The following is a 27,686-nucleotide window of genomic DNA, read 5'->3' on the forward strand; positions in this document are numbered from 1 at the left end:
TTATTAATCGTGACTTCCCTGAAGCTACAAATAATTTTTTAAAGTTTGTTTTGGCCAATTTTTAAGGAGACATGCCGTTCAAAGTGAGTTTGAAAGGCATGTTTTCCTTCAAATGTGCGGTAAAGTAAAACACAAACCAAAATACAACCATTTAAGATTGTATGCCCCTCCTCTGAGCCAAAAAAAAAACAAAAAAAAGTCCCATAAGTCCCCCAAACACACACACACACACATAAATAACAAGCAAGCAAACAGTCATAATCTTCAACACCAACATGAAGGTGCTGTAGCCTACACCACCCAACTTCACTGTTACTGTTTGCATGCTCTCTGCAGAAAACAGTGATAGGTAGGAACTATAATAATTCTTAGTCTAAGGGTCTTATATATAAATAAAATAATAGTTAAAGTGTTCACATGACAGTGGAATAATTACTGCACGTAATGATATAACTTAATTTTGTAAGTCCAAAATAACAATGTGGAAGTATTCCTATTTACCTTTACAGATCAAGTACAGCACCTCATGGCAGTGCCCCACCCAGCAATGACAATGCACCATGCCACACTGCAAAAACTGCTCAGGGATGGCCCGAGGAACGTGACACAGAGCTCAAGGTCAAAACCTGGCCTCCAAATTCCCCAGACCCCAATCTGATTAAGCATCCGTGGACACAGCGGTACCCCAGAGGTAACCCTTATCCACAATGACTTGGCTCTGACATGTCAAGGCGTGGACACAGGACCACTGGAGGGTGTCCTGTGGTGTTTGGCACCGGGGCATTGACTGCAGGTCCTCTGAGATCTGTCCCTTGTGAAGTGGGGTACTGGCATGCCCCATGGATGCTTGATCAGGTTGGGATATGGGGAATCTGGAGGCCAGGTCAACGCCCTAAGCTGTTTTTGCAGTGTGGCACATTGTCCTGCTGGTGAGCCATTGCCATCAGAGAGCGCCCCTCTCATGTGGGTTTACTTGGTCTGCAGCGGTGCTTGGGTGGGTGGTGTGTCAAGTGGCATCCACATGAATTCCAGGACCAAAGATTCCCCAGCAAAACATTTCGTTGTAACAAGATGATCGCCTATTAGTGGATATTCACAGTGTTTTACTTGCTTCACCACTGTAGAGAAACAAAGAAAAGTAATTTTGTGATTTCGATCTAAGTTGTTGACTGTAGTTTAAACTTTATTGAACATGTGAAAATATTTCTAAGATATTATTCTGAAAAGTAAAACTTACTTCCGGTATCTTGTTTGCTACTTACAGATAACTTGACGCAGCTTGCACCTCCTCTGCTGGCACGCGGAGGGTGGAGCCAAATATAGTAGAGAGAATGAGGCCACGGTGTTGACGCCTTAACTCCGGATTACGTCCAGTGAGGACGACATATGACCTCAAGTGCGTTTTAAAATGGTTTCTTCCTATCCGCATATTGCAATTAAATAACGGATAGGTGATTTTAAACACAGGAAGTCAGGGAGAGACCTGCATTAACACCTGACCTAGCCTCACCTGTGAGATTTATACCTGAACATTTGGCAGTATTCATAATGATAATAAATCCAAAAAAAGACACAAAGTTCCATTAAAAGCCAGGCTAAAAAGGTAGGACTTGAGTTTGCTTGTGAAAACATAAAAACTCTTTGCGGCCCTCAGGTCATCAGGAGGAGTGATCATCGTGGACCATAGTTATGAAATGATGCCTCATTATGGTTGTTGTTCCAACTTTGGGGATGATTAAAAGGCCACACTGAGAGGACCTGAGGGTGCTAGAGGGTTCATATGATAAAAGCAAATATAATAAGTAAGTAGGACTAAGATCATTAAGAGCTTTATGAACCAAAACAAGGATCTTAAAATCAGTTCTGAAGCTCGCAAGAAGCAGGGACAGGGACTTTAAAATTGGTGTAATGTGTGCTCTCTTGTGGCCAACGTCAATGCACGTGCAGCCGAGTTTTGTAAGAACTGCAGGTGATAAAAGCATGCATCAGTGTCTCTGTCTGTGTTGGCCTGAGAGAGAGAAGCAGTCGTACTCTGGCAATGTTCTTAAGATGATTAAATCTGGTTTTGGTTGTACCTCTAATATGTGGTTCAAAACTAAGGTTCGAATCAAACATAGCTCCAGGGTATCTCACTTTAGCGCTGCACTGCTGGGTAACTTAAAGGATAACTTGGGTATTTTTCAACCTGGGCCCTATTTCCCCATGTGTATGTGTGCGTATGATTCATAGCTACAACTCATTTTAAAACTGGTTCAGTATTGAGGGAGGCGGATGCAGCCGGCAGCCGCGAAACGAGCTAAAACAGTAGATATGGGGGCAAATGCGTCCTGTATAAGTTTGCGCATTTAAAGTGCTTTTTTTCGCCACTGAACAGTTGAGATCGCCAGTGCTATCTCTGTAAATAGCATACTAAGCGTTTCGAACATTGTTTATATAACATTACCTCCACTGTGTCTGTAGCTCTCTCTACTCGTGGGACAGCCGTTTTCTTGAGGAAGAGGTGTTTCGGGATTGGATGTCTTCTCTTCTTCGGCTGGCAGTAGTCATCTTGGGAGAAGTGAGCACTGCAGACCCGGTGGTCTGTAAGGCGCAGTGTCTGGACAGGAGTGTTAGCATCCATTTGTAGCACAACTAGCCACAACTTCAGCATCTCGCAGTCTGACAAAGGCAGTCTATGAAAGCTGGACGGTGTGTTGCGCGACATCCTGTTCTTGCAAATCGGATAAGCACAAACACAAACCATTGTTTTCAGTCGATGCAGTAAAACTCTCAGCTGTACTCTGGGACAACCAGCGCCACTCTGAGCGGCGCTCAGTATGGCTCCTCTGTTTTCTTCTGGCAACAAGCAAAGCTCTCGCGAGATGACATCACAGATAGCACTGGCGATCTGAACCGGTCAGTGGTGAAAAAAAGCAATTTTAATGCGCAAACTTATACGGGACGCATTTGCCCCCATATCTACCCTTTTAGCTCGTTTTGCGGCTCCCAGCTGCATCCGCCTCCCTCAATATTGAACCAATTTTAAAACGAGCTGTACCTATGAATCATACGCACACATACACATGGGGAAATAGGGCCCAGGTTGAAAAATACCAAAGTTATCCTTTAATCAACAAACATACATAAAAATATTAGTTTATTATATTTTGTACTAATAATTTGACTCTGCGAAGACAAGCTGCCAAAATAAACGTGGTTGAGAAAAAGGTCGTCGACGAATTCTGCTTTCAAAATGCAGTGAAGTATTAGCCAAAGTAAATTGGTAATTGGTAATGTTTTATTAGTCAGAGTCACAACATACTCTATCATTATACTGCTGATTGGAAATAAGGGAAAATTTTGAAAGAAAAAACAAGTGATACCAGGGGTGGAGCTAGATGTTGTAAACATTCGAGGCTCAGCCAATATTAGTGTCACCAAATGTCTCCCCTTCTTCCCTTCTCATGTTTTGTAAGGTCACAGGCACCTTTGACCACCAAATTCTAATCAGTTCATCGTTTAGTCCCAGTGGATGTTTGTGCCAAATTTAAGGCAATTCCCTCAAGGCGTTGTGACGATACTGTGTTCATGAGAATGGGGTGTAGCTACAGAGAGACAGAAGGACAACTCGTAAACATAATGCCTCCGGCCACGGCTAACACTGGTGCGGAGGCATAAAAAAACGAATACATACCTTGATGGGAATGTCTGTTTGGACACATCTAGTGAATTAAATACCAGACGAATTAGGGGAATAAATCTTACCCAACATGACCAAACAGTGATGATGTAATTTTACGAGCGATATCAAAGGGAAAACTCTCTAGTTTAAGTTTCACTCGTCTTCTTCTGGCTATACTCCATCACACTATCTTTACATCAGAAATATCATATCTCACACCTATTATACTTAATGTAAAACACTTTCCAGTTCATCAGTACAGTCTTATTTTTTTGTCACATCCCCATTCAAGTCCTTCTGTTTAATTTTTTTGACTAGTATTAATAAACACAAACATGTATAAACATGTCTACATTACAGGTAGGATCTGGAGGATTTTCAAACAAAACAAAATATAGACATATACAAATGAAATCCTGCTTAATCATCACCTATGGGCGTCTACTCGTGTGTGGTGGTGACTCTGTTTGCAGAGCTCCTGCCCTTTAACTGTATTTTGATGTTTTTGTGAGCTCAGACCGCTTCTGGGTGGAGATTTCCCCAGCCAATGAGAGAGCACAGGTGCCATGCCCAAGCGTGTCCGAGCATGCACCAGCGCGAGCCTTGCCTGAACCTCTTCTGTGAAGCCTTCTTCCATACCTCCGGGCTCCGTACACCTGGGAGAGTTGAGCCTGATAGGAGGGGCCAAATTTGAATGTGTGTTTACAAACAGCAACTGGAAAATCCTCCAGACCCTACCTTTAATCTGTACGCAGCATTTTAATGTTGTAGTTGGTTGAGGTGGAGCAAATTTTAACCACTTTATAGACTGTTGGGTGGTTGAATCTATAACAGTGTGTCACCTTTCTTTAAACTAACCATGTGTTTTGTATGTAAAATCTCCACATGAAGCAGTAACTACAGCAGTCAGATCAATGAAGTGAAGTGAAAGTATAAAGTAACGCAGAATGGGAACACTAAATGAAAGAACAAGTAGCTCAAAACATGTACTTGGTGAGATTAGACTCCACCAAAGCAACATCCTCATGCCCAGGCGTCCTAAAAGATGGAATTTTATCCTGCACACACAAGATAACATTGTGGTAAATTAGAAGATAAAAAAAGTGATGAAAAAAGATAAAGAGGTATTATTTTGGGGGTCATTGAGGAGTCTGCAGCATCTTATCACTGCGGACAGTTACAGTTCAGCAGCATTGGACAGCTACTTTGAAACTGTTTCTAGTAAAGTTCAACACTCTTTACTGATAAATGGGCGACAAAGTAAAGTTAAGTTTCAGTTTTACTCATCATGAGATGGATAAACCAGTTTTAAATGTATCATTCATTAAGTGTGTTGGCATGTGGCTCTGTAAACACTCCAGCATGTGACTCTTGTGTGACTGGTTGGCCCTATGTGCAGTGGCAGGTAAACACAGTGGAGGAGAAATTGAGCAGGACTGGCACCTGCTCTCTGTTATTGCGGCAGTGCATTTAATATACTGTGAGGGAACTAACTGACTGTTGTTATCAGTTTTATCTGTACTTATTAGTATTGTTATGACCCAGGTCATTATTTTTCGAGTATTTTCCTTGTGTTGATCTGTGTGACCTTTAAGGTGTTCTCTCTCCTCCTGTCAGAGTGTGTGCATGTGTTGAAGCTTGATATGTTGTTGCGAGGCAGGTGGTGAATGCTGATTGGGCTGGCACATGAAGGTTGCTGACACCGGATTGGCCCACTTGGAGTCAGAAGGTTTTTAAACCTTGGCCTTTCTTGGGAGTGGGAAGAGTAGGGAGTCACACATCATGTTATGTCTGGGTTCCCCTAGACCGGGGATATAACAGTATGTACCCACAATGCAGTAAGGTCCAAACAAAAAGTTCTGGATTCTTTAAAGTTTTCGTTTTCATGCTCACCTTTTCTCTCCTGTGCACTCTCTCAAAAATTCTAGTAAGCTTCATCAGCATGAAGATAACCAAATAAAATGAAGTCAAAACTGGGAGTGGTTTTTCCTGGTACTATTTTGGGTCATAAATAGATGTGTCTAACTTTTTGTTCTGCCAGGTGCTTAATGATTTCATCAGCGTGTTTTTAAAGCCATCCCTGTGTAGCTGTGGCTTGATGCTTGGGCTCACTGGGCCTTATGCAAGAGCATTTTCCTATACTTATCTTGAGTCTCTTTTTCTTCTGTGAAGTTTGCTCCTTTGAGTGCTCCAAGTCCGATTCACATACAGCACATACAGCACCTTTAATCATTAGCACAATCAGTGTCCACACATTTCAATGTAGGACTACCTCTGCTGCGTTTATGGGCAGGTATTATTTCAGTTTTATTAGTCAGTGCTCTGAAATGTTTTTGTTGTGTAATGAATCACAAAAGAATTTTTATTTTTTTTTTTTCACAAAAGAATTTTAATATGATGGCAGTGACCAAACTGATAGGTGTGGCGTAGACATAAAAGGCCGGCGTTGTTTAAACCCTGTCGTTGTGCAAGTCTGTCTTGATCAGCTGGATATACAATAACAATATTCGCATGACTATCCTGATATAGCCAGCGCTCGTCATATCAACATCAGAAAAGACAAACGCAGCTACGACCTCTAGACGCTACAAAGAATTGAACTGTGATTGATGGGAAGTGGATGAAACTTGTGAGTACCTACAAGTCAAAGAACGAGGACATAGGTGGATAAATTTAAAGGTAGGTTTTCTGGTTTGGTAAAATAAGTTGATGACTAGTGTCCATCTCACTGCTGGCCTTAATAAGTTAGCTGTTGAGAACTGTTTTTACATAAAGAAATGCTTTGGTGTTGTGCAGTGTGGTAACAAATATCAAGGTCATTTGTCATGATACAGTAAGTACAATGTGATATGTAAAATATAAAATGAAACTATGCACACAATTCTGAAAGCTCATGTTTGAACACCAAGACTCCAGACTGCACAGTTCAATTGTTTTCACACAAATAGAAATTTAAATTATATTTCTGTAAAACTCAAAGCACAAATTGTATCATTTTTTCACATGGAATACACTGACCTTCAAAACACCACAACCTAATTACGTCTCACCTCAACTCAGTTGGCAAAACACACTTTTAATACTGTGGATATATCAGATAAACATTGCATTAATACAATCTAGGTCATAACTCCAAATGATCTCCACCTGGACTAAACTCACAACCCAGAGTCACACTGTAAACCTATAGTTGACACTGCTGACACTTAGAGTCGTAAGAATTCTCAGATGTTACCTGTTTTGGCCAGACTCACAGTAATTGAAGTGATAGAGTAAGTACAATGAGAAACACTACAGTAAGAAATGATAAGAATGTCTTTCTGGGGATGTGATGATGAAATAAGTGCTCAAATACAAAAAGGTCACAAAACAGATATTTATTTGTTACGTAATACGAAGATTTTCATCTGACTGTAAACAAATGTTTTTTGGTTGGCCTTCCTCTCCGCTCTGCTGCTCCATTTTTCTCTGACACAGCAGAAGTCACCTGAGGCCTTTGTAATGCTCTGACACAGGATTGGTGTGTTTTGCTAATTGTGTTTGAGCAGGTGAGATGTGAGTCAGACCAGCTTGTAATAAGGGCGTGTTGTTTTACAGGCCAGATTTTTTCAGGTGAACAAAGTGTGCTAAATTATGCAAAAATGTGATTTAAAAATCTCTACTTGAGTTAAAACAATGGAATTGTGCTCAAAGTTCAGCAGTCTGGAGTCTTGGTGTTGATACATGAGCTTCAAGTTTTCAGAATTGTGTCCATAGTTTTACTCTATGTGTGTATACAGTGAAGAAAAACTGTAACTTTAATCTGAGGTAAGACTCTGGGAAGTGAGTTTAGTCCAGCTGGATTGGACAGACAAATGTGCACTGTATCCTATACTGATACAAAGTAAATTCACATTGTATCACAATATGGAAACAGTCTTTACAGTTTACATATAGCAAAAAATTGCAGCCTATTTTGAGACGAAAAAACCTAAACTAAAAGCTGAAAAAGGAGAAAAAACGGAAAGTATTTCTACACAGTTTTAAAAATTTAAATAAGTAGCATGGCCTCATTAAGCCAAAGCATACAGTACATAAACAATATTTTAATTGTTGCATTTTAAATTTCTCTGAGGTGGTTGCAGTAATTCAGTGCAAGAACACTCACCTCATTGGATTTATTTTTGTTTCACACCTCACTTTTCTTTCTTGAACTCATTCCCTACTGTGCTCTTATGTACATTCTTTTTTCCATAGAAATCACTTTCTCCAGAAAATCCAGCACAGTATCAGGAAGCTTTGGAAGATGGAAGAGCAAGGACAGCACAAGGTAACACATCGTGTTTAAATTAAAACATTTTCTATGTCAAAGTATAGCAGTTTGGTGTGGTCTCAAAGAGGTGTGATTTTAACTCTTTTCAGATGTTTTTTTTTCCAATCATCTGCCATTCATTTGAATGGAAACATTTATGTTGTTTTTTGTGATTTTCATAAAGACCACTTGGCAAATCTCTGTTGAACAAGAAGAATAAACACAACGGATCATATATAGTTGCCTTGCTCCCTCAATAAAGGAAAACTAGTTCTAGTTCACTAATTGTACCTCTACTGGTATCTCCTGGGTCATAGATAAGATAGAATTTTGTTCTATCACATGCTCAGTGATCCTGTCAGGGTGTTGTTCAGCCATTCCTCTGTAGCTTTGGCTTCATGTTTGCTTCTGGTTTTACTGGTACTCTTGTAAACATAACAGGACTTGGTTTCTGTTCTATGTGCTGTGCCAGGTGTTTAATGATCCCATCCACGGGCATATGGCGTTACACCCACTACTCGTCAAAATCATTGACACACCTCAGTTCCAGAGACTACGAAACATCAAGCAGCTTGGAGGGGCTTACTTTGTTTACCCTGGAGCATCCCACAACCGCTTTGAACACTCTATTGGGTAGGTCCGCATATTATCAGATAGATACAGTTTTGTGTCCCGAGCAAATCACAATCCAAAGCAGGAAGAAAAGCACCTAATATAACTGATACAACCAAAGCAAACACATTAGTATAGGTATAGTAAAAGTTGATGTTTCCAGTTTTGCAGCAGGATACTCGTGTGGTAATTGTGTAACCCGTTTTTTGTTGTTGTGTTCTGTATGTGGGGATAAAGGGTGGGGCACCTAGCAGGAGAACTTGCAAAAGCTCTGCATGCAACGCAGCCAGAACTCCTCATCACTGAAAGAGACATCCTTTGTGTGCAGATTGCTGGTCTTTGCCATGACCTGGGTGAGTGACACACTCTTTTTCACTATTACATGTAACAGGTTTTAAATAGTATTTTCTGGGTGTGATTAAGAGCGGAAATGAAAGTGTAACTATCCACAAAATGTCACATAAAAGCCAGTGTTCACCTAATGGTCAGGGGTATGGCAGGCATTAACAACTGAAGGCTGGTCTCTTATGAAGGCAGACATTAAAAACAATGTTTCACATGAACATGTTCAATGTTTGTTTATTTTCTTATTCAGTGTTGAGCTAAACTCAACAGTTCCTGCAGGTCATTCAGATTAACCGCCTATCAGGAGAGGTGAAAGATTGTGCCCTTTGACCAAGTGGGAGAGCACTTATTGTGAAATATTTGCAGCAAGTACACAATTGTTTAAATGTACAACAGCATTTTCAGACAGTCTCTCCTGGAAGGCAGTTATAGTGTTGGCGCACATTTGTAGCTACACCAAAAAAGTAAAAAAAAAAAAAAGTCACTTTAAATCATCATAAACAGATATGCTCAAATTTTTCTGGAAATTCTGAAATTAATATTAGTGCTGAATTTGGATGGAAACTAATGTTTTATAGACACACAGTGGAACTGTGTGTATGGCATGACTACTGGTATGTTGTTGCTTTAAAGAAAATAATGCAAACAACAATAACAGTAATTTGCAGCAGATTACAAAACATAATTTTATAATATCATCAATATCAGTAAAGGCCTGTCTCTAATACTAGCCTAAAATAAAACAGGCCTGATAAGATACACTCACAAATGTTTCACTTCACAGTTTGACTTATTTTATGGTATCTCCCATATCTAGGACATGGACCCTTTTCCCATCTGTATGATGGGATGTTCATCCCCAAGGCATGTCCAGAAGAGACGTGGAAGGTGAGAAACTGTTATTTCTGTTGTCCCTGACATATGACATGATATAAGATACTGTAAAACTTCAATTAAAAGCCTTGTCTCAATTAAACACCCAGTCCCTTTCACTAGCCCGGTGTGGCTACACATTTTGTTAAATGAACACCTGTCTTAATCAGACGCCTGGTCTGGTTTTCAAGCAGTTCATGTTTTATTATAGAAGTTCTTTGGATGTATAAAACCAGGTTGTTGGCTACCTCAAATCATGTGTCCATTCCTCTATTACTCTGTAAGTTATTCATATTATTTTAGTCTGTAAGGGTCCTCACATCAAAAGAATCAGAAGGGTTTTTCATAAAAATGAATCCCCTGTCTGTCTGTCTGTCTGTCTGTATTTTTGCTATTAATTCTCATATATTGATGAATCTATGTATCTTGCAGCATGAGGATGCCTCTGTACAGATGTTTGACCACCTGGTGAAATGTAATGGCCTAGAGGAGGAGATGAAGAAGTACAGCCTGGTGCCTCAGGACCAGACCTTCATCAAAGAGATGATTGCAGGACCACTCAAAAAAAGACAGGGAGAACTGCAGACAAAGACAGTTGATGAGGTTTGTTCTGAATTGCATACTTTATCTTTTTACTTCTAGTAGGTGCTGCAGCTGCTCTTAAAAAATACGTTCTGTTGCATGCAGTATGAACACAGTCGGGACATATTACTTTCTCATAACATTAAGCCCTGAACTTTGACCCGCCTGCTTTTATATCCGTTACCTTAGAGATAAACAAACGCCACTCACCAAGTTCACCAGAGATGGAGCTCAACCGTAGAGCTCTGCTGTTGTTGTCTGCTGTTGTTACTTTGAAATATGTCTAGTTGAACTCAAAAGTTATGACTGTACAGATTGTAGAGTCTAACATATTATATTTGCAACAGTGAAATTACATCTGCAGTTCTCTTTAACTGTTATTTCCATCGTTATGTCCAACTGTTGTTTCTAATATTGATGATTATTTTATTTACTTCAACAATTAATGTTCCTATTATTCTTGTTCCACTGGTCATACTCAAATGCACTGTTATCCCTCATTGGTACTCTGACAGGTGTCTATCAGCTGTCAAACAGGTGTCAATTAGCTGAAATCATTCAGTATCATTATTGCTACAGCAGCCAGTGTCTAATGCCACCAATGTGCTGTCATCTCTGCAGTGGCCATATAAAGGCCGTCCACAGGACAAGTCCTTCCTCTATGAAATTGTGGCCAACAAAACAAATGGCATTGATGTGGACAAGTTTGACTACCTTTCCAGGTGAGGCTTGTTGAATAGGCACTGTAGAACAATTCACTATGTAATGCAAAGTGGTGAACTAGTGTGCATTATTTACTCTGCACAATTACAATATTGTGCTTGTTTCAACAACATGGAGCAATCTCCAGGGTGCTTTGATTAGTTTACCATAAAAAGCCTATTTTCTTCACACATTTCTTTACCGTCTCCTCTCAGGGACTGCTACCACCTGGGCATCCGGAACAACTTTGACCATCTTCGCTTCCTAAAGTTTGCCAGGGTGTGTGAGGTGGACGGGCAGAAGCACATCTGCACCAGAGACAAGGTGCTGACTTTGCTATATCTGCTCTTTCAATGGCTTTTGAAGCAGCAATCTGTTTAGATGATTAGTTGTAACTAAAATACACATAATTCTTTAACAGGAGGTGATCAATCTGTATGACTTGTTCCACACAAGGAATGGTCTCCACAGAAGAGCCTGTCAGCACAGAGTTCACTCTATCATAGAGAATATGTAAGTACTGACCCTTCCCATGTTGGGACTCTAACAACATTTTGCTTTGTCTGCTGTCTGACGTATTTTATCTAATTTGCTTTACAATTAACTCTCTTGTTTAATATACATTAGGTGATCACATATTGTATATGATTATCCAGGATTGCAGAGGCCTTTGTAAAAGCAGACGAGCACATCCAGATTGAAGGATCGGGAGGGAAGATGTTCACTCTCTCCACAGCCATAGATGACATGGAGGCCTTCACCAAGCTGACAGTTCTGTAGCTACCACTGTGTGCTGTAAGCTTGTGTTCAAACATTAATAGAGGGAAAAATGGGTGGTATACTATGGGGTGCCATTTTACTCAATATTAAATAAATACATAAATAAAGAAATCTGCCTATGAAATAAATATGTATGGCTATAAAATACATCCTGAAAAACACAACTTAGGCAATAAATATATCAATGAATGTAAATGTAAATATCAATAAATAATATATGCTTTTATCTTTACATAAGTCATTTTTAAAAAGGCTACTTCTTAAAATTTATAATTGGGACTTTTATTTTATAATGCCAAATTTATTTATTTTTAGTGGACTTTTACTTCATAATGCAAGAGAACCAGAGCTACAATTAGCTACCTTGTACACTCAGTTAGCGCTAGCAAGCTAACTCTTATCTCTCTCGGTTTGCTGATCAGGAGGGGAGTCTGGGTGAATTAGCTGATATTTTCTACTCAAAAAACGTTTTTGCTACGTTAACTATCTCGCAATTCATCTGCATTAGCATGCAAACTAATGTTAGCTAACGTTAGCCAGCTAAAACCACAGTATCACCTGCCTCGCATACGCTCTAGTAGAAAGCATAGAGTCTATGCTTCCTACAAACCAAGAGCAGAGCTGTCAACTGTCATGCTATCAGCACGTCATGTAAATGAAATTCTGACTGATTTCACAAACTCTCACGCTATGCTGCTATTTCTCACACTGTCAAAAATAATACTGATCGACATTCTGCTCCAGAACCTTAGCTTGCTATTTTTTGCAGGGGGTAACATCAGTTTGCATATATCGGTAGTTGTGCCTGGCAGAGAAGAAGTTCAATTTTACAGACTGTATTGCACCGGCGAGGTTCTCCAACAGAGCAGCTGTCATTAGTCATAGTCAGGAACTACTGTTTAGAATGTTTAGTCGTGCTATCTTTAGTCAGTGTAAAGTTAGTAGTGAATTTAAGTGAAGAACTTTTGAAAGAAACTTTTCATAGCCTACATTTTAAGACCTCGTGACCATTTCAAGTTCTAACTGGTTACAGCAGTGACACAATTTAAAAGGTTTAACTTCAGGATTCCTGCATATAGCCTGCCCTCTCTAGCTTCTTCCAAATTTACCAAAAAGGTTTTTTTTGACAGACCAAACATTTTGACCATGTCTGTGATCTGATGTTTTCATCCCTAGAATGGTAGCGACACTAAAAAGGGTCCCCAGTAGATTGCGGCCTGCCCAACTCCATTCAAATCTTACTCCGAGGTTTTCTGAAAAGTTGACAGCTCTGTAAGAGCAATGCAGTCTCTGCCATAGATTGTATAAAATAATGGATGTAGCTACTGTGACATCACCCACTGGTTTGAGAACTGTCATATACTGAGCCCTGAGTTAAGTAGTCCATTTCATTGCATTCCCTTGGCTGTTTACACGTAGGTCTCTCTCGGTCTCCATCCTCACGTTGTGTCTGTGTCTGTCCTGTTTTACACAATATAAATTATTCCAAACAATGATGTGCTTTAACATCAAGCATTTATCAACAGGCTGATGACATACAAGCTAAAGGTTGATGCAGGAACTTCATACAAACTGTGACTGCGTGACACGGTATTAAAAGGTTAAACTCTGGACCAATCACAATCAAGCATCTCTCAGAAACCAATAGGGACACTTGGTATTATCTTACAATTTCAACGTGACAGTGAACACATCTTACCTACAGATGCTATGACAATATTGGGGGGTCGCTGCTGCTGCTCATTGTATGTGTGCATGTCATGCACTTTGACTGATTAATTATCAATGGTCATTTAAATTTTTGTGTCACAGATGTTATGAAGACACTCCATTTGAAGCTCAGGTTGTTTTGTTTACATTTTTGCTGTGTCACCACGACTAGAAATGCAACAGTAGCAAGTATCTTAACTATCATCATTCATATTTGAAGGATCTACAAATCATATTTAGCCACAAAATAAGCCTGAAAAGTTAGAGAGGAAGCACAGAGAGTTGTTGCCAGGGAGACGATACACAGTCTCATGTAGTTGCATTGGCATAAACTGGCAGGTTTTCAGAATGTTGCAGACCATTGTATTGCAAGTAGTTCTAAGTTTCAGCCTGTCTCTTTGCAAATTTGTGCATGAGGGCTATGTGTGAACAGTTCAAAGACTCGAGCTGGGAGGCTCATTGACGCATTCCTTATATCTTGCAGACTAAAGCACGATCATACAGAACCGCATGCCGCTGGTAAAAAAAAAAAAAACGCTTACTGTGCCTTTTTATTGTTGCCAGGCAACCACCTCATCATCCCCTTATCCTAATCTTCCTGTGCAATCAATCTAGCGTTTTTCAATTTTATGTACTTCACAGTAATAAGTAGCTAGTTACTGAAATGGACAGGTGGAGGGTACTTGCTGTAGCTCTGGTTGAGGGTGAGAGGCTGTCAGTAAATAGTCTGTTGGGCACAGGATAACGGTGATCTGTGTGGGTACATGAGACCCTGAAAAAAGAGGGTGGATCATGGGGAGTACCACCAGTTGGTCCAGGAGCTTTGCCTCAATGATGGCCGTTTCCAGACGTATTTCAGGATGACTCTGGGGCAGTTTGTCCATCATCGTCGTGCCTAGCATAACAAAAATGAATACTGATCACAGCGAGTCCAGTGGTTCTGCCGAGCGACCGAGCACCACCAGTTTCACCTCCATTGTTTACCAACTGTAAACTTGTTGTGACCACAACAGAAGGCCCATGTCCTAAATAATCTCATTGGACAATAGAAAAAAAGCAGAGATGACATGAGGTGCTTTTCTGCTCTGAGCTGAAGTTATTTCACCTCGAGGAGTTCAGAGCACTCAGGCAAAAAACGCCAGGCACCTAGAGCGCAAAAATACGAGGCACATAGCAATGAAAAAACAGTGAGCAAAAAGCTTCATCCTCATTACATACAATTACAAAAAGCTGCTGCTAAAATTCTTTCTGTGTGATCGCAGCCTAAGTATCAGGAGCAGTTTGGGAGTCCAGATACTGTAGAAACACGTTGTGACCCAGTTGTTACTGGCTGATAGTTGTTGCCTGGATGAATTAACTGACATTATCCAACAAGGACAGCAAGTTACTAATAACAATGATCGCAAGACTGTGTCAACGGCCATCCTTAAAGCTCTCTCACTGTGCGATGTAGGACCATCGTTTTAGAGCCACGACCAAAGAAATCGCCACAACAGCCCAAAATCACACAGTGTCCTTCTGGACGTAACAGTTGACAGACCTGTAATGAGACACCGGTATTTACACATATTTTACTGTAAACTGTCTCTGATTGTCTTGTCTTGCCTCTGTTCTGTTCATTGAAGTTACAAAATTACAACACTGCCATCTTGGGGCTTAAGACCCTGGCCAGTCGATGCCTGAACCAACGCATTGCTGTTCAAGAGGCGTGAGAATTGTTTGGGCAGAATGAGAGCATGAGAGTGAGGGTGAAAGTGTGTGTCACACGCCTTAAGCGTGCAAATTGGCAACCCTGCAGTGGACCTACTTCAATAGAACAATAGAAAGCATTTTATATTCTTGGCCATGAGCAGTTTAGTTACAGTATTGGGTTTGTGTGGTAAGCTGTCTTTTTTTTTTCTTTAAATCTTCATAACTTTCTGTCATTTCAATGAGGTACATGTTATATGATAGTATTTGTGTGTGATGCCTGCGGCACTACAGGAAAAATGCAAGATCATAACATAACCCTGTGTGGATGCCTAGACATATTGAATAAGCAAGACAGAGATTAGATTTGAGATTTGTTTCTATTTTCAAACACTATGTTTTTACTATTAATATCTCCAGAAACAAGCTATTAGGTTAATGACTAACAGGTGTGTTTAATAAACTGACTAACATTCTCTAGTGTAACATGTTTGGCTGTAAAAATCATGTAAATGTCATCAAATCCAATAAAGAGCAGAGCAGAGAAGTAAGGCTGTTCTGAATAGCATTGTTTGGGCTGTAGAGATTCAGTAGTAATCAACAGTGAATATTTCAAGCTTTGGGGGGTGGTGCTAAACATAAATGATCTTGTGATCTTTCCTTTTTTTTTTTTTTGGTTTGCTCTTACTCACCTGTCTTCCACTCTGTTTTTCCTGTAGATCGTGTGTTTGAACAAATACTCAACTCTTACTCCCCAACGATGGCTGAGGCTAGGCAGATTCTCACCAAGACCATCTCTGAAAACCTCTCAGAAATTGTGAGAGCGGCAAAATCTCAGGAACCCAGCGAGCCCACTAAGGTGTGCACTTTTGTCTTTATGTGCCGATATAGAATCACATTTCTGTTTGACATGTTATCTATTTCACTGTAGCTATGAGAACACCAAAAACTGACTGTAAAGAGCAGATTTTGACCCCCTTTACACCTTGCATTAGATGCATCTCATGTCCAGATAGTATCTAGATATGATTTAACCTGATTAAACTGATTTACATTTGATATTAACATGTGTCTCCACTGTCCACACTGAGGTCCGATTGAATTCTAATTGCTCTGTCCAGCTCAAACAACCAAACCAAACGGGCCCATGAGTGCAGAGGGTGCTGCAGCACCCCCTATTGACAGGAGGTGGAACAATACAGTCCGTAAATCACTGGCTATTTTACCATAATGAATTGGCTGTTTGAACACTGACACTGAAAATTTAAACAGGATATGATAAGGTCAGAAAATATTTGGGAAAAAATCTGTTTAAAATGTGGCAATTTAATTAATTCCTCTTATCTGATGTGACAACTTCATCATGTCAGGTCAATGTGCAAGGGTCAGAGTCATCCAGGGGTCAGCTAAACTTGGAGAGGTTTGCAGATTCTGGAGCTTATTATGAATGTAGTAGAGAACAGAGCTAATCAATAGTGCGGAAAGGCTGAGAAAGACCAGAAAATTGCCAGGAGAGTTCTGAAGCTGCTTTTTCGATCCATAAAATATCTTGGACAACAGGGACTTCCACTGTGGGGGCAAAGCCATTGGGACGAAGTTTTATGGCAGCCAATGACGGAGCTGAAGACAAGCGGGCATATGATTTGCCTAGAGGATGTGAGTGGCTTCAGCTATGAGACAACTAGATGTCCAACACCATTCAAAATTAAGGGGGTCTTCAAAACGTGTGACTTTGAGAAACACCACACAAATATGTCCATTTAGGAAGTACAAGTGATTGTGAATCAGTGTCACCTGCTTTGGTGCACATGAAAGTGGCAACAGGTGTGACAGTTGCTCTCTCCTTATCCTTCCTGGCTGATTCCTCTCTAGTTTTGTGTTCTGCTAGTGAACTGGTAGCATGAGGTGGTACCTGCAGCCCAATCAGATTGCACAGGTAGTCCAGCTCCTCCAGGATGGCACATGCGTGCAGCTGCGTGCAGTGTCTCAGGAGACTGGCCGTTACACGAGGAGAGCTGGACAGGGCTGTAGAAGTGCATTAACCCAGCTGCAGGACCAGTATCTGCTCCTTTGTGCGAGGAGGAACAGGAGGAGCACTGTCTGAACCCTACAAAATGACCTCCAGCAGGCTACTGGTGAGCATGTTTCTGATCAACACGTACGCCCTGCCTGTCATCAGATTCCCCGCTGATATAATAAGCTGGCCAAAGGAGGAGATAGAGGCCACTGATATCAAGACAATGAAGCCTCTCACAATATATGGAGGGTTTCATCACAAGTCCAGCAACCTGAGACTGTACACTAAGTAGAACGAGGGAGGCTGAGGACTCATGAGCGTCGGAGCCACTGTCCAGGACGAAAAAACCAAGATCCAGGAATACATCAGGAAGATGACCCCCAAAGATGAACTGCTAAGTGAATTTCTCAGGCAGCAGAAGCCCAAGGATGAACCATCATGAAAGGACAAGCCCCTTGATGGCATGTACCGCTGACAGCCACACCAGATAGGACCCCAGGTGCAGGCTGTGCAAAGATGCTCCTGGGACAGTTCAGCACATTTTTCTCTGGTTCATAGTTTTTTCTTTGTTATATACGTCAGAGACAGTCAGGAAGGCACCAGTGAGGTTGACAAGGATGAAACAGACCTACCTGATTAAAATGGCAGTGATTAACAGGACTGATTTATTACAGATGAGGGATATACTCCAGTAGTGTTAGCATCTGATGAGAGAAAGACCACCATGTGCCCCACAGCTTCAGCGTCAGGTCATAGAAAGCTGCTGGATGTAATGCTTATTATGTGGTTAAGTGCGCATTGCTTGTTTCTGTTGTTTTTTAAATTTAACATTGCCTCTATGGGAGTTGTGCCTGGATTCCAAAATCATAACATCAAACGTCACATAGACTACCCTACATATACACTAAGCCAGGTAAATGGCTTCATTCTCTTTTTAGTTGGCAAACAACCAAACTGCACATTACAGGCAACATCTGGTAAGGTGTGGGACAGAAACCAGGCCTGACAAGTCATTATTTTACAGTAGAAACATTGTCTGATGAAATCAAGATGATAAAGTTGTCCTGTGAACTTCCATACAGCCCCTGCCTCTGACTGGGCTACAGACACAGCTGGTTACTCTGCAGAGTGCCAGCCCATTGAACCTGCTTTCAGTTACCTCCTGCCTCCTGTGACAACCTATTTTAATACAGCCAATACAGCTGCTGTCATCTACATATGTATCTGGTGTTTTAATGTTATACATGAAGGAAAAGCTTGTTTTTGCAGTCAGAAAAATTGTGTAGTAGTGTGGACAGAGAGCTGAAACCAAGAAACAAAGATGTTGTCTGTTGTCAAGATCAAATAAATCTCAAATCTTTTGTCCCTCCCACTTCTCACCCTTTTTCCTCCCGTCCTTAGGAGCAGATTGATCGTTGGAGAAAGGAATTGGCTCTGGAGAACGATGCAGGTGGTAACAAAATCCTCCCACCTGCACCTCTAAATCACACTGATAAACATGCAATGTCTTGTAGGTTTGATTTGTACAGAAATCAAAGTCTAAAAATGACAAGTTTCAGTTTTATGGGTGGCAGCAATGATGCACTTACAAAGGCAGGGAAGTAGAGGACTGCAAGCTGGTAAACAGGGACGTAAACAATGCAGGTTTAAACTTTTAAGAAAAGGTGGATTTGGCACATTTGTGAGAGCACATGGATACACACAGTGAGTTTTTGATAACACTGAATGTAAACAGAACTTTTGTTTGTTTACAATGAAACTCCACAGGGCACCTGGGACTATGTAGTTGAGAACAATGCTATACCCAGCAAAAACTATTCATTGGTAACATTTTAACATGAAAAATACCCACATAAAATTATGAGATTCAAATCCATTCCTGTTATTTAAAAATCATTGCTTGTTCAGAGAAGTAATCTGATTTGTAACATGACAGGATCGCTGTCTTTGGCCTCATCCATTGTGCTTCACAGCTTGACAATTTAAAAATTTAACACTGAGACTGATACACACAAGGAGGGGCACAAATACCTAACACTTGACAATCACTCTTCTTGTTCTTGGGAACTTCAGGGACCTCAATATTTAAAGATTTACACACACAAGAGTCATGACCACGTCTCTCATATGGTAGTAGCCAGCTAGTTAGCAGGACATGCTAATAATTGCAGGTACATTAAACACTCTGTTTAATCTCTTCCTTACACTTTTACACTTGTGTTATTGGTTAAAGGCTAAAGGAAGACACAACCCTCCAAACTATAAATGCAGAGTAATGCTCTCCCTATAGCCCTATGCACATTGCTTCAGCACATGGAGAAATCCTAAACTTGTTGAGCCTAGTTACTGTTGCTCAGCTCTAAATGGACTATGGGGTTTAGCAAATGGTCAGTTGAGAACAGTAGCAATTTGCTAAAGATTAATCTTTTTGTTTTTCATTGTTAACAACAAACAAATGAAGCAGAATTAATTTTATCACATGTTTATATTGTTAAATTATGCCTCTCAGTTTATGATGTCATTTGTTTATTTGTGAAACACTATGAATGATATTGACCTTGTCTTTGGTTTATTTTTACTCAGCTGAAGAGGTTGTGATTGAAAAAATGCTCAACTCTTCCTCTGAGAAGCTGGCTAAATCGAGGTGGGAACTACACAAGATTATCTCTAAAATCCTCCCCAATCTTCTGAGGGAAGAGAATTCTGAGAAATCCACCCAGGTATGCATCAGTGTCTTTGTGTGTCTGTACCGTCACATTTCTGTTAGACGCATTATCTTTTTCACTGAAGCTATGAGGACACTTAATATTATGAGAGCAGATTTTGTTGTAACAAAGCTGAATGTTGTGCCGCTTTTGTGGTTGATAAGTGCAGATTGCTTGTTTCTGGTGCCTCTTTCATTTTATATTGCCTCTCTGGGTGTTGCGCTTGGATTTCACATGAACTACAACAAATTCCAACCAGTCATAATTTCTAGAAATAGAATTTAGAGGATTTGATAGCAGTGTAAGCAAAATCATGGGACCAAATGCCACTTAGACTACATACATACCAAGCCAGCATTTTTAAAAACACAGTATTTCTGTGTGAAAATGACTTGTGTCCACACATTTGCTATTTGTTTTCATAGAGACCTCTGCCCACAGTGAAACTGTAACAAAACAAACAGCTAAATGGCTTCATCCTCTTTTTAGTTAGCAAACAACCAAACTGCACATCACAGGCAACATCTGGTAAGGTGTGGGACAGAAACCAGGCCTGACAAGTCATTATTTTATGGTTGAAACATTGTCTGATGAAATCAAGATGATAAAGTTGTCCTGTGAACTTCCATACAGCCCCTGCCTCTGACTGGGCTACAGACACAGCTGGTTACTCTGCAGAGTGCCAGCCCATTGAACCTGCTTTCAGTTACCTCCTGCCTCCTGTGACAACCTATTTTAATACAGTCAATACAGCTGCTGTCATTTACATATGTATCTGGTGTTTTAATGTTTATATGTTAAGGAAAAGCTTGTTTTTGCAGTCAGAAAAATTGTGTAGTGTGGACAGAGAGCTGAAACCAAGAAACAAAGATGCGTTTTTACTGTTGGCAAAATCAGATAAATCTCAAATCTTTTGTCCCTCCCACTTCTCACCCTTTGTCCTCCCTTTCTCTGGAGCAGTTTGATCGTTGGAGAGAGGAACTGGCTCTGGAGAACGAACCAGATGGTAACAAAATCCTCCCACCTGCACCTCTTAATCACACTGATAAACAAGCAATATCTTGTAGGTTTGATTGTACAAAGATCAAAGTCTGAAAATGACAAGTTTCAGTTGGCAATAGTGCACTAAAAAGGCAGGGAAGAGGACTGCAAGCTGGTAAATGGGGACGTTAAACAATGCTCACATCATTTATTTAACGTTAATAAAGATCATATTGGAAAATTAGTTGCTTTGATTAACGTCCATGAACATGAAAATAACAGTCCTTGAAAATATACTTGCAAACCCTTGGATTTCATTTTGTAATGTCTGTATGAACCCTGCTGTTTGTTCAGAAACTGTGGTTGAAGAAATACTCAACTCGTCCTACCCCCGGCTGGCTGAAGCATGTTGGATTCTACACAAGATCATCTCTCGAAAACACTACAGGTTTCTAGGTGAAATCCAGGACCTAGATCCAAACCAAACCAAGGTGTGCAGCAATATTTTTGTGTGCCAGTGTTTCATTACACTTCTGTTTGACATAATCTATTTAATTGTAGCCATGATAACACTGCAACTGCTATCTGCTCCATCTCAAGGTCCAATTCACAGACGATATTGCGCTAATAATATCACAGCACAAGCACATCATACAGTTTTACAGCTGAGTGCAATTTACCTTTTTTTGGCATCTGATTGGAGTTATCCATGTGGCAGTGTATAAATGTTGTCTATAGCACAGTAGGCAGAATAACAGCGGAGAGAAAAAGAAAGATGCAGAAGCATTCCTCATAACTTAAGGCAAGAAACTGAAATGTGACAGAGAGAAACTGTATTTGGGATTTAATATCTCAGTCAGTTAGTGCGCTTAAGTCACCACTGACTCTCTGAAGATGCTAGCAAGAGCAATTTCAAAATTTGTGCCTGTGTGTGGCTGTTAGCTCTGATCTTTGTGAATTGGACTTGAAATGAGGCTCGTTTCCATAAAACAGGGTCAATTTTGTTTTTGCATCAAATGTATGCATATTACCTAATTGAGATTCATACAAATAGCACAGGATCAGCCAGACATGTTTTGCTTGGCAGCACAATTAGAGGTGCATCTCACCTTTGCAGGTGCTTCGAGAATTCTTTTTGTGTTATTGTGTCTTATTACATCATCATTATGTGAAGCTCCTTTTTCCACAGTGAAATATTTATATTTAGATTTATACACACTGACTAAAGTTTATGGAAAAGAATCCGTGGTTTTGGGGTGAGCACGCTGGCTGTTTCAGAGTGGACAGAGCCAAAACCACAAAACAAATATGTGCATTTTAAATTTAACTTTCTAATGTGGATGTGCTCCTATTGTGTGTCATTGTGAAAGAATATATTTCAAATCTCTTGCTCCTACCACTTCTCTTCTTTTCTCCTCCCTCCCTAAGCTGACGGAGGCCGCTAGGAAAAAAGAAGTGGCTGAAGCCCTTCAGGGGGGCGGGCTGAAAGCAGAGGACTTTGAAGTTTTAGTGAGTTTTTGGTCTAATTATTTTTATTTCACTTTTCTTTCATTCCTGGGTTTTGATGATTATCATGTAATTTGAAAGATGTTGTCTAACTCTGTTGTGACATCATTTACTTGTGAATATTAAATCAGGCCTCTGTCTTTCCCTTCTCTTTTAGTTCATTTCTATGGATTATGGGATGGAAAACGAGGACCCAATCAGTCAGATGGGTTTCTATGGGAAGGACGACCCTTCCAAAGCAACCAAGATTTTCAAAGAGCAGGTCAGAACTAAAACAATGGCAGCAGCAATTTTAATCTTAGTCATTTGTTGCATGCATTTGTGTGTATTTCCTCATAAGGCAGCTTCTGTTATGTCAATTTTTTCAAATTTATGCTGCTGTCATTTTTTTCAGGTTTCCAAGCTTCTCCCAGCATGCTTTTCTGAGACACTGATCAGGGTTTACTGTAAGAAGACTGATGAAACTAGTCTGAAGGCTGCCAAGGAACAGTTTGCCAAGTGGCGCCAAATCAAATGCCCCAGTACCACAGGTAATATTAGGATCTAGGCTGTTAAATATAGAAAAGTACTGTGTGGGGCCCTCAGGCTTGAGGTTCTACTAAATGGCAGTGATACTGTAGTCTGTACTACATTAGGTGTATTAGGATGGACACATGAGCAGGGAAGGTGCAAATATTTATGTTACATCTTGTCAGAGCTCCAAGATCTGAATGCAGTTCAGTTGCTCTCTGATCTTGGATCTGGAGTTAGTGCCGTGTAGGGCTGCTGCTAATGATTTTTTTCACATTGACTAATTGACTAAAATAGTTTGGTCTATGATGTAACAGCTTCCTTAAGCCCAAGCTGACATTTTCATATAGCTCGATTTTTCCAACAGTCCAAAATTTTTTCAACAGAAGCTGGACCTGAGAAATGTTTGGCATTTTTGCTTCAAAAATGAATGGCTCATCGTTTAGCGAAACAAATTATGGTAAAATATGCAAGTGGCTGCTAGATTTGCTTCACTCACCAGTCAAAACAACAATGGTAGTCTATTGAGCGGCTGGTAGAGTTTGGAATCCACCAGCCACAGAGGCAGGTGGGCAAAAAATTTAACTTTCAACCTGAGCTCCAGTGCAGTCCGCAGTACAGTCTGCAGTACAGTACAGTACAGTACAGTACACTACAGTACAGTACAGTACAGTGGGGCCTGAGGTGGGCAAGAACAATCCGGAACAATCCATGTTTCAGCAGCTTGGATTAATAAGTTAATACTTCTTATTGGCAGTTTCATACATAATGATATAAAGCGAGATAATTTTTCGTGCACTTCAGCCTGGCGTTCCTGCTAGCTGATGCCATCGAGACACTCAACAAATCAGACAGTGATGTCACCCCACGGTCCCGCCCCCACACTTAACGCTCATCCTTTTCATGTGTGCAGATGTCAGCATTTAGCTAGCTACAAAATGGTGAATTTTCCTGAAGTGATAGGTCACGCACTCGACTATTTCTTACACTTATTAGCACAAAGATTTTATTTAACTTTGCTCATACTTACTTTTGTGATAAATTTGTCATTAATGGCTGGTATGTGTCATGTGATTTGTCTTTTAGTGTGGTGATTTCTTCTTTTTTTCTTTTTTTAAACAGTTTTTATTTTGAAAAAAAAAACCCCACATACCCGTTCAGAAATGACCAGTATCAGTATCTGTGTTGGTATTGTTAAAACTGTAACATATTGAATTTCAAAAGTTTAGTATCGGCCATCCCTAGGCCCTGCTAAGGGGGTTTCTGATGGACATCGCAAGCAGCACTTGCCACAGACAGCCGGGGGACACTAATTATAGTCTAGTTCAACCGTGCTGGCAATGACTGTCACAAACCCCTTACAAGGTCCCTCCTTCCCTGGTCTGTCTGCCCTCCCTGTCAGCATCATATCATGAGAAGCATGAAGTGTCCTCATGTTAGAAAGTACATTATTAATGTTAATGTGTGATAACTTCTCTCTCAAAGATGGAGCAATGGGAGCACAGAAGAGGAGGACGACAGAAGATCCTCACAGGTAAGAATGTTCAGATAAAGTGGAGGAAATTTAAAGCTTACATAAGTAATGTAATTCTTTCATGATCTTTTTTTTTATCAAGCAGTGGATATGCACATAATATTTTGTTATCAGGTTAACTAATGATGTTAAAACAACAGATGAATGATCATCATTTTTGAGTTATTCAGAGTCTGTGTGAGAATACTGGATAGTTAGAACAAACGCAGGCTATGTAACTGTGTAGTTTGCAGTATTGTGGTAAAGTTCACAGTAATGGACTAATGTGGCCTGATGCAGGACAGGCTTTGGTATCCATGCTCACTGTTAGCTTGGGTCAAGGGTAGCAGTCATCAATTTGAATTTAAGCTGATGACGCTCTTTAGTATCACTTGCCAAATTGCATGTTGATACTGTGGCTAAGGTTTGGAAAGCAGCCCTGACTGAATGATAGCCCATGTAAACTCTGCTGATATATTGTAGAATGCAGCCCAGAGCCACAGCAGCCTTAAAAGAAGGTCAGAGGATCATAAAGCCTGTTGAAAAAGAAAACAAGTCCACCGCAGGTGACAGTACAAATCAGTTTGGCAGTTATTTTGAGATGAATCATTTTTCTCCACTACACTGCTCCTATGGATTTGGGGGCTTCCCCACCAGGCCAAACCCCACTTCAACCCCTGAGTACAGTGCCCTGCTTCAGTGATGATGAAGTACATATCTGCTCATGTTAATACTAATGCATTTCTCTGTCTTTTTTTACATGCAGGGGGAAGGCCAAGAAACGCAAGTGCTAATCCCAGAGGGAGAATAAGTTTTGGCAGATGGAGAGAAGGCAAACACTCCCTGATACTCACTGGTTTATTATGATTTACTACCAACATGTTAAATTGAGTTAATCTGAGTTGTAGGGACATGACATATTTAAAGGTGTTTGGTTTTGATGTTAATTGTGTGAATTAATGTGGTAATCAAATCAAATATTAGTTTGACTTTGAGTGATTTTTGATTAGAGGTTGTTTTTGGTGTTGTGGTTGCAACTTGGTCATTTTACTGTATCTTTGCTCACCTACTGCATTTATCATTACTTATTTACTGTTCATCTTTTAATTTGTTTGCGAAATGTCTCTTATATTGTTTGCATCTTTTATTAGGGTTCCAAGCCCAAAGGGCTGAAAGACACATTCAATTTTCTCTCATGACTGGAAGTTTGGTGCAAATCTTGCTCAACAAATATGATCCCAATAAGCCAAACTGGGGCGCCATAATTTAAGGTAAAAAATTTTGAAGAAAAATCCCCTATACCATAAGTCTGACTTACATGGAACTTGGCACAGACATCTATCTGCCTGACTACATTTTCAATATTTTTTAAACCTATTTATGACATCTCCTCCTAAACTGTAGGTCCAATTTGTACAACTAACCAATAGACTTTGAGTGGGCGTGGCTTAGCACAGAAATAGGCCAATCATTATGACACTTTAAGGAATGTCAGTGCAGGTACCTGAAACATACCCTGAAAGTCTCATTCAAATCGAGCACTAGAGGGCGCTACAAATGCAGACTAGATTTACTGCCCTGCAGTTGTCTCTGCTAACCAGTCAAGCCAGGCTTTCATCCATGTCTCTGTAGACTGTATATGTAGCCGTAGACAATGTTTCAAATATGGAGATGCAAAGAAGCTATTTTAAAAGGTGGATGCTTCACACACATCTTCAATCTTTTAAAACTGGCTCTTGGGAAGCACTTTGTGTTTAATCTGTCAATATGAAATAAGATAATTAGGATTACTATTATGATGACATTATATATCACTATTTCTCACTGTAGTCATACCTTAAAGCTCACTTTGCTTTCTTTGATGTAACCATCGTTGTGTTTTGCTAATGGTGTGAAAATGTATCAGATTCTTAATATGTGATGGGTCTGTAAAGAGAAACCTACCAAAGGTTATTAGAGCCTTTCAACTGTATTCCTATTGACATGGGTTGATAACAGATTATGCCTGTCTGTTTGAAATAAAACTCTTTTTCTCCCGTCATTGTGCAGTTTCACTTATCCACCCCCAGATGACATCATACATTGGTGTTTTCCTGCTGATGATTATGTGTCTGCTAAATGTTTCAACAATGTGTCGTCAAAGAAAAACCTTTTGTGGACAAATTGTTAAATGCTGTATAAGCAAAAAAAAAGCCTCAAGGATATTAATAAAAAAATGAAATCTTTCAGTGCTTTAAGTGTTAGGGAGTGTTTGAAATTCAATTAGGTATATACTGTAGAACTTCATTTAATAGCCCAGGCTACTATTTGCTTAAATCATTGAAGTCAACAGGGCTATATTTGGGACAGGCCTTTAATGTCTTTCACACAAAACTGTTAATCAGCAAAGATCGGAAAATACAATCAAATTGTTTATTTAAATCAGTATGAATATTACTTGTATAAAATTTTGGCTTCAGATAACATATTAATTATGAATCATTCATTCGATCTAGCTCTGACAGACAGACATCAGAGAGAGAGAGTTACGACACTTGAGGATTACAGCACCTGGCATACCGACACAGTCCTGTTAAAACAATACTCACAACTTGGATTCATTTTTTTTATCAAAAAACCTTTCTATTCTTTTGATCTGAGGGTAATTGAGGAATGGACACATACAGTAATTTGAGGTAGCCAACATCTGAAGAACCCGTAGAGAAAAAAAGTACTGCTTGGCAACCAGACCAGGCGTCTAATTGAGACAGGGACTGGGACGTAAAAGGGACTGGGCATTGGGACTTGGCTTTTAATTGGTTTTATGGTTGCTGCTTATTAAAGTCTTTGAGTATTTTTTAACGACTAATACAGTTTATTTTCTTTACAACTCTGTCAAAATCATGAGATGATCCATGGCACAGGATGTATGCATAAACACATCACCACATAGTGCAATGCACACACACGCGCGCGCGCGCGCGCGCGCGCACTCTTCAATGTCCAGCTATGAATAAAAAATAAAAACAGCTACTTATACATAATACACCCCATTAGAGCTGCAAAGATTAACCAAGGTGTGGGTAACTTTTACAATTTGCCTGAAACGTATTCCCCTAATATACTCAATATTACAGTGTACACATGTGCTTCATTTACTTTATGTCATTATGTTTCCTCACATTGCAATGCCACCTCTGCTACATCTCTGTATATGACATTTAGCGCAT

The 27,686-nt window shown here is 40.0% G+C and overlaps 2 protein-coding genes across 2 annotated transcripts; both read left to right on the plus strand.

Moving 5' to 3' along the window:
• The first annotated feature begins 6,164 nt into the window (after nucleotides 1-6,164).
• LOC117258095 (deoxynucleoside triphosphate triphosphohydrolase SAMHD1-like) lies at nucleotides 6,165-12,037 on the plus strand. The gene is made up of 10 exons (XM_078169973.1): nucleotides 6,165-6,340; nucleotides 7,898-7,970; nucleotides 8,425-8,585; nucleotides 8,802-8,917; nucleotides 9,727-9,797; nucleotides 10,215-10,385; nucleotides 10,986-11,086; nucleotides 11,282-11,390; nucleotides 11,488-11,579; nucleotides 11,723-12,037. Exons 2-10 carry the CDS (start codon nucleotides 7,947-7,949, stop codon nucleotides 11,844-11,846), a joined length of 969 nt encoding a protein of 322 aa, XP_078026099.1. The 5' UTR covers nucleotides 6,165-6,340; nucleotides 7,898-7,946; the 3' UTR covers nucleotides 11,847-12,037.
• Nucleotides 12,038-15,557: 3,520 nt separating this feature from the next.
• LOC117258096 (deoxynucleoside triphosphate triphosphohydrolase SAMHD1-like) lies at nucleotides 15,558-26,518 on the plus strand. The gene is made up of 10 exons (XM_033628591.2): nucleotides 15,558-16,104; nucleotides 18,664-18,712; nucleotides 19,846-19,982; nucleotides 20,928-20,973; nucleotides 21,303-21,439; nucleotides 22,377-22,457; nucleotides 22,612-22,716; nucleotides 22,849-22,984; nucleotides 24,450-24,498; nucleotides 25,244-26,518. Exons 1-10 carry the CDS (start codon nucleotides 16,006-16,008, stop codon nucleotides 25,269-25,271), a joined length of 867 nt encoding a protein of 288 aa, XP_033484482.2. The 5' UTR covers nucleotides 15,558-16,005; the 3' UTR covers nucleotides 25,272-26,518.
• The last annotated feature ends 1,168 nt before the right edge of the window (nucleotides 26,519-27,686 follow it).

Source organism: Epinephelus lanceolatus, chromosome 8 (genome assembly GCF_041903045.1).
Source record: "Epinephelus lanceolatus isolate andai-2023 chromosome 8, ASM4190304v1, whole genome shotgun sequence".
Classification (NCBI taxonomy): domain Eukaryota; kingdom Metazoa; phylum Chordata; class Actinopteri; order Perciformes; family Serranidae; genus Epinephelus; species Epinephelus lanceolatus.

Bases quoted from the DNA above. Each gene is read 5' to 3' on its own strand.
- LOC117258095 (XM_078169973.1), top strand. From the start codon at position 7,947: ATGGAAGAGCAAGGACAGCACAAG. The intron at 8,586-8,801 runs GTAGGTCCGCAT...GTGGGGATAAAG, and splicing joins CGCTTTGAACACTCTATTGG to GGTGGGGCACCTAGCAGGAG. The intron at 9,798-10,214 runs GTGAGAAACTGT...TGTATCTTGCAG, and splicing joins GTCCAGAAGAGACGTGGAAG to CATGAGGATGCCTCTGTACA.
- LOC117258096 (XM_033628591.2), top strand. From the start codon at position 16,006: ATGGCTGAGGCTAGGCAGATTCTCACCAAGACCATCTCTGAAAACCTC. The intron at 19,983-20,927 runs GTATGCATCAGT...TCTCTGGAGCAG, and splicing joins ATTCTGAGAAATCCACCCAG to TTTGATCGTTGGAGAGAGGA. The intron at 22,458-22,611 runs GTGAGTTTTTGG...CTTCTCTTTTAG, and splicing joins CAGAGGACTTTGAAGTTTTA to TTCATTTCTATGGATTATGG.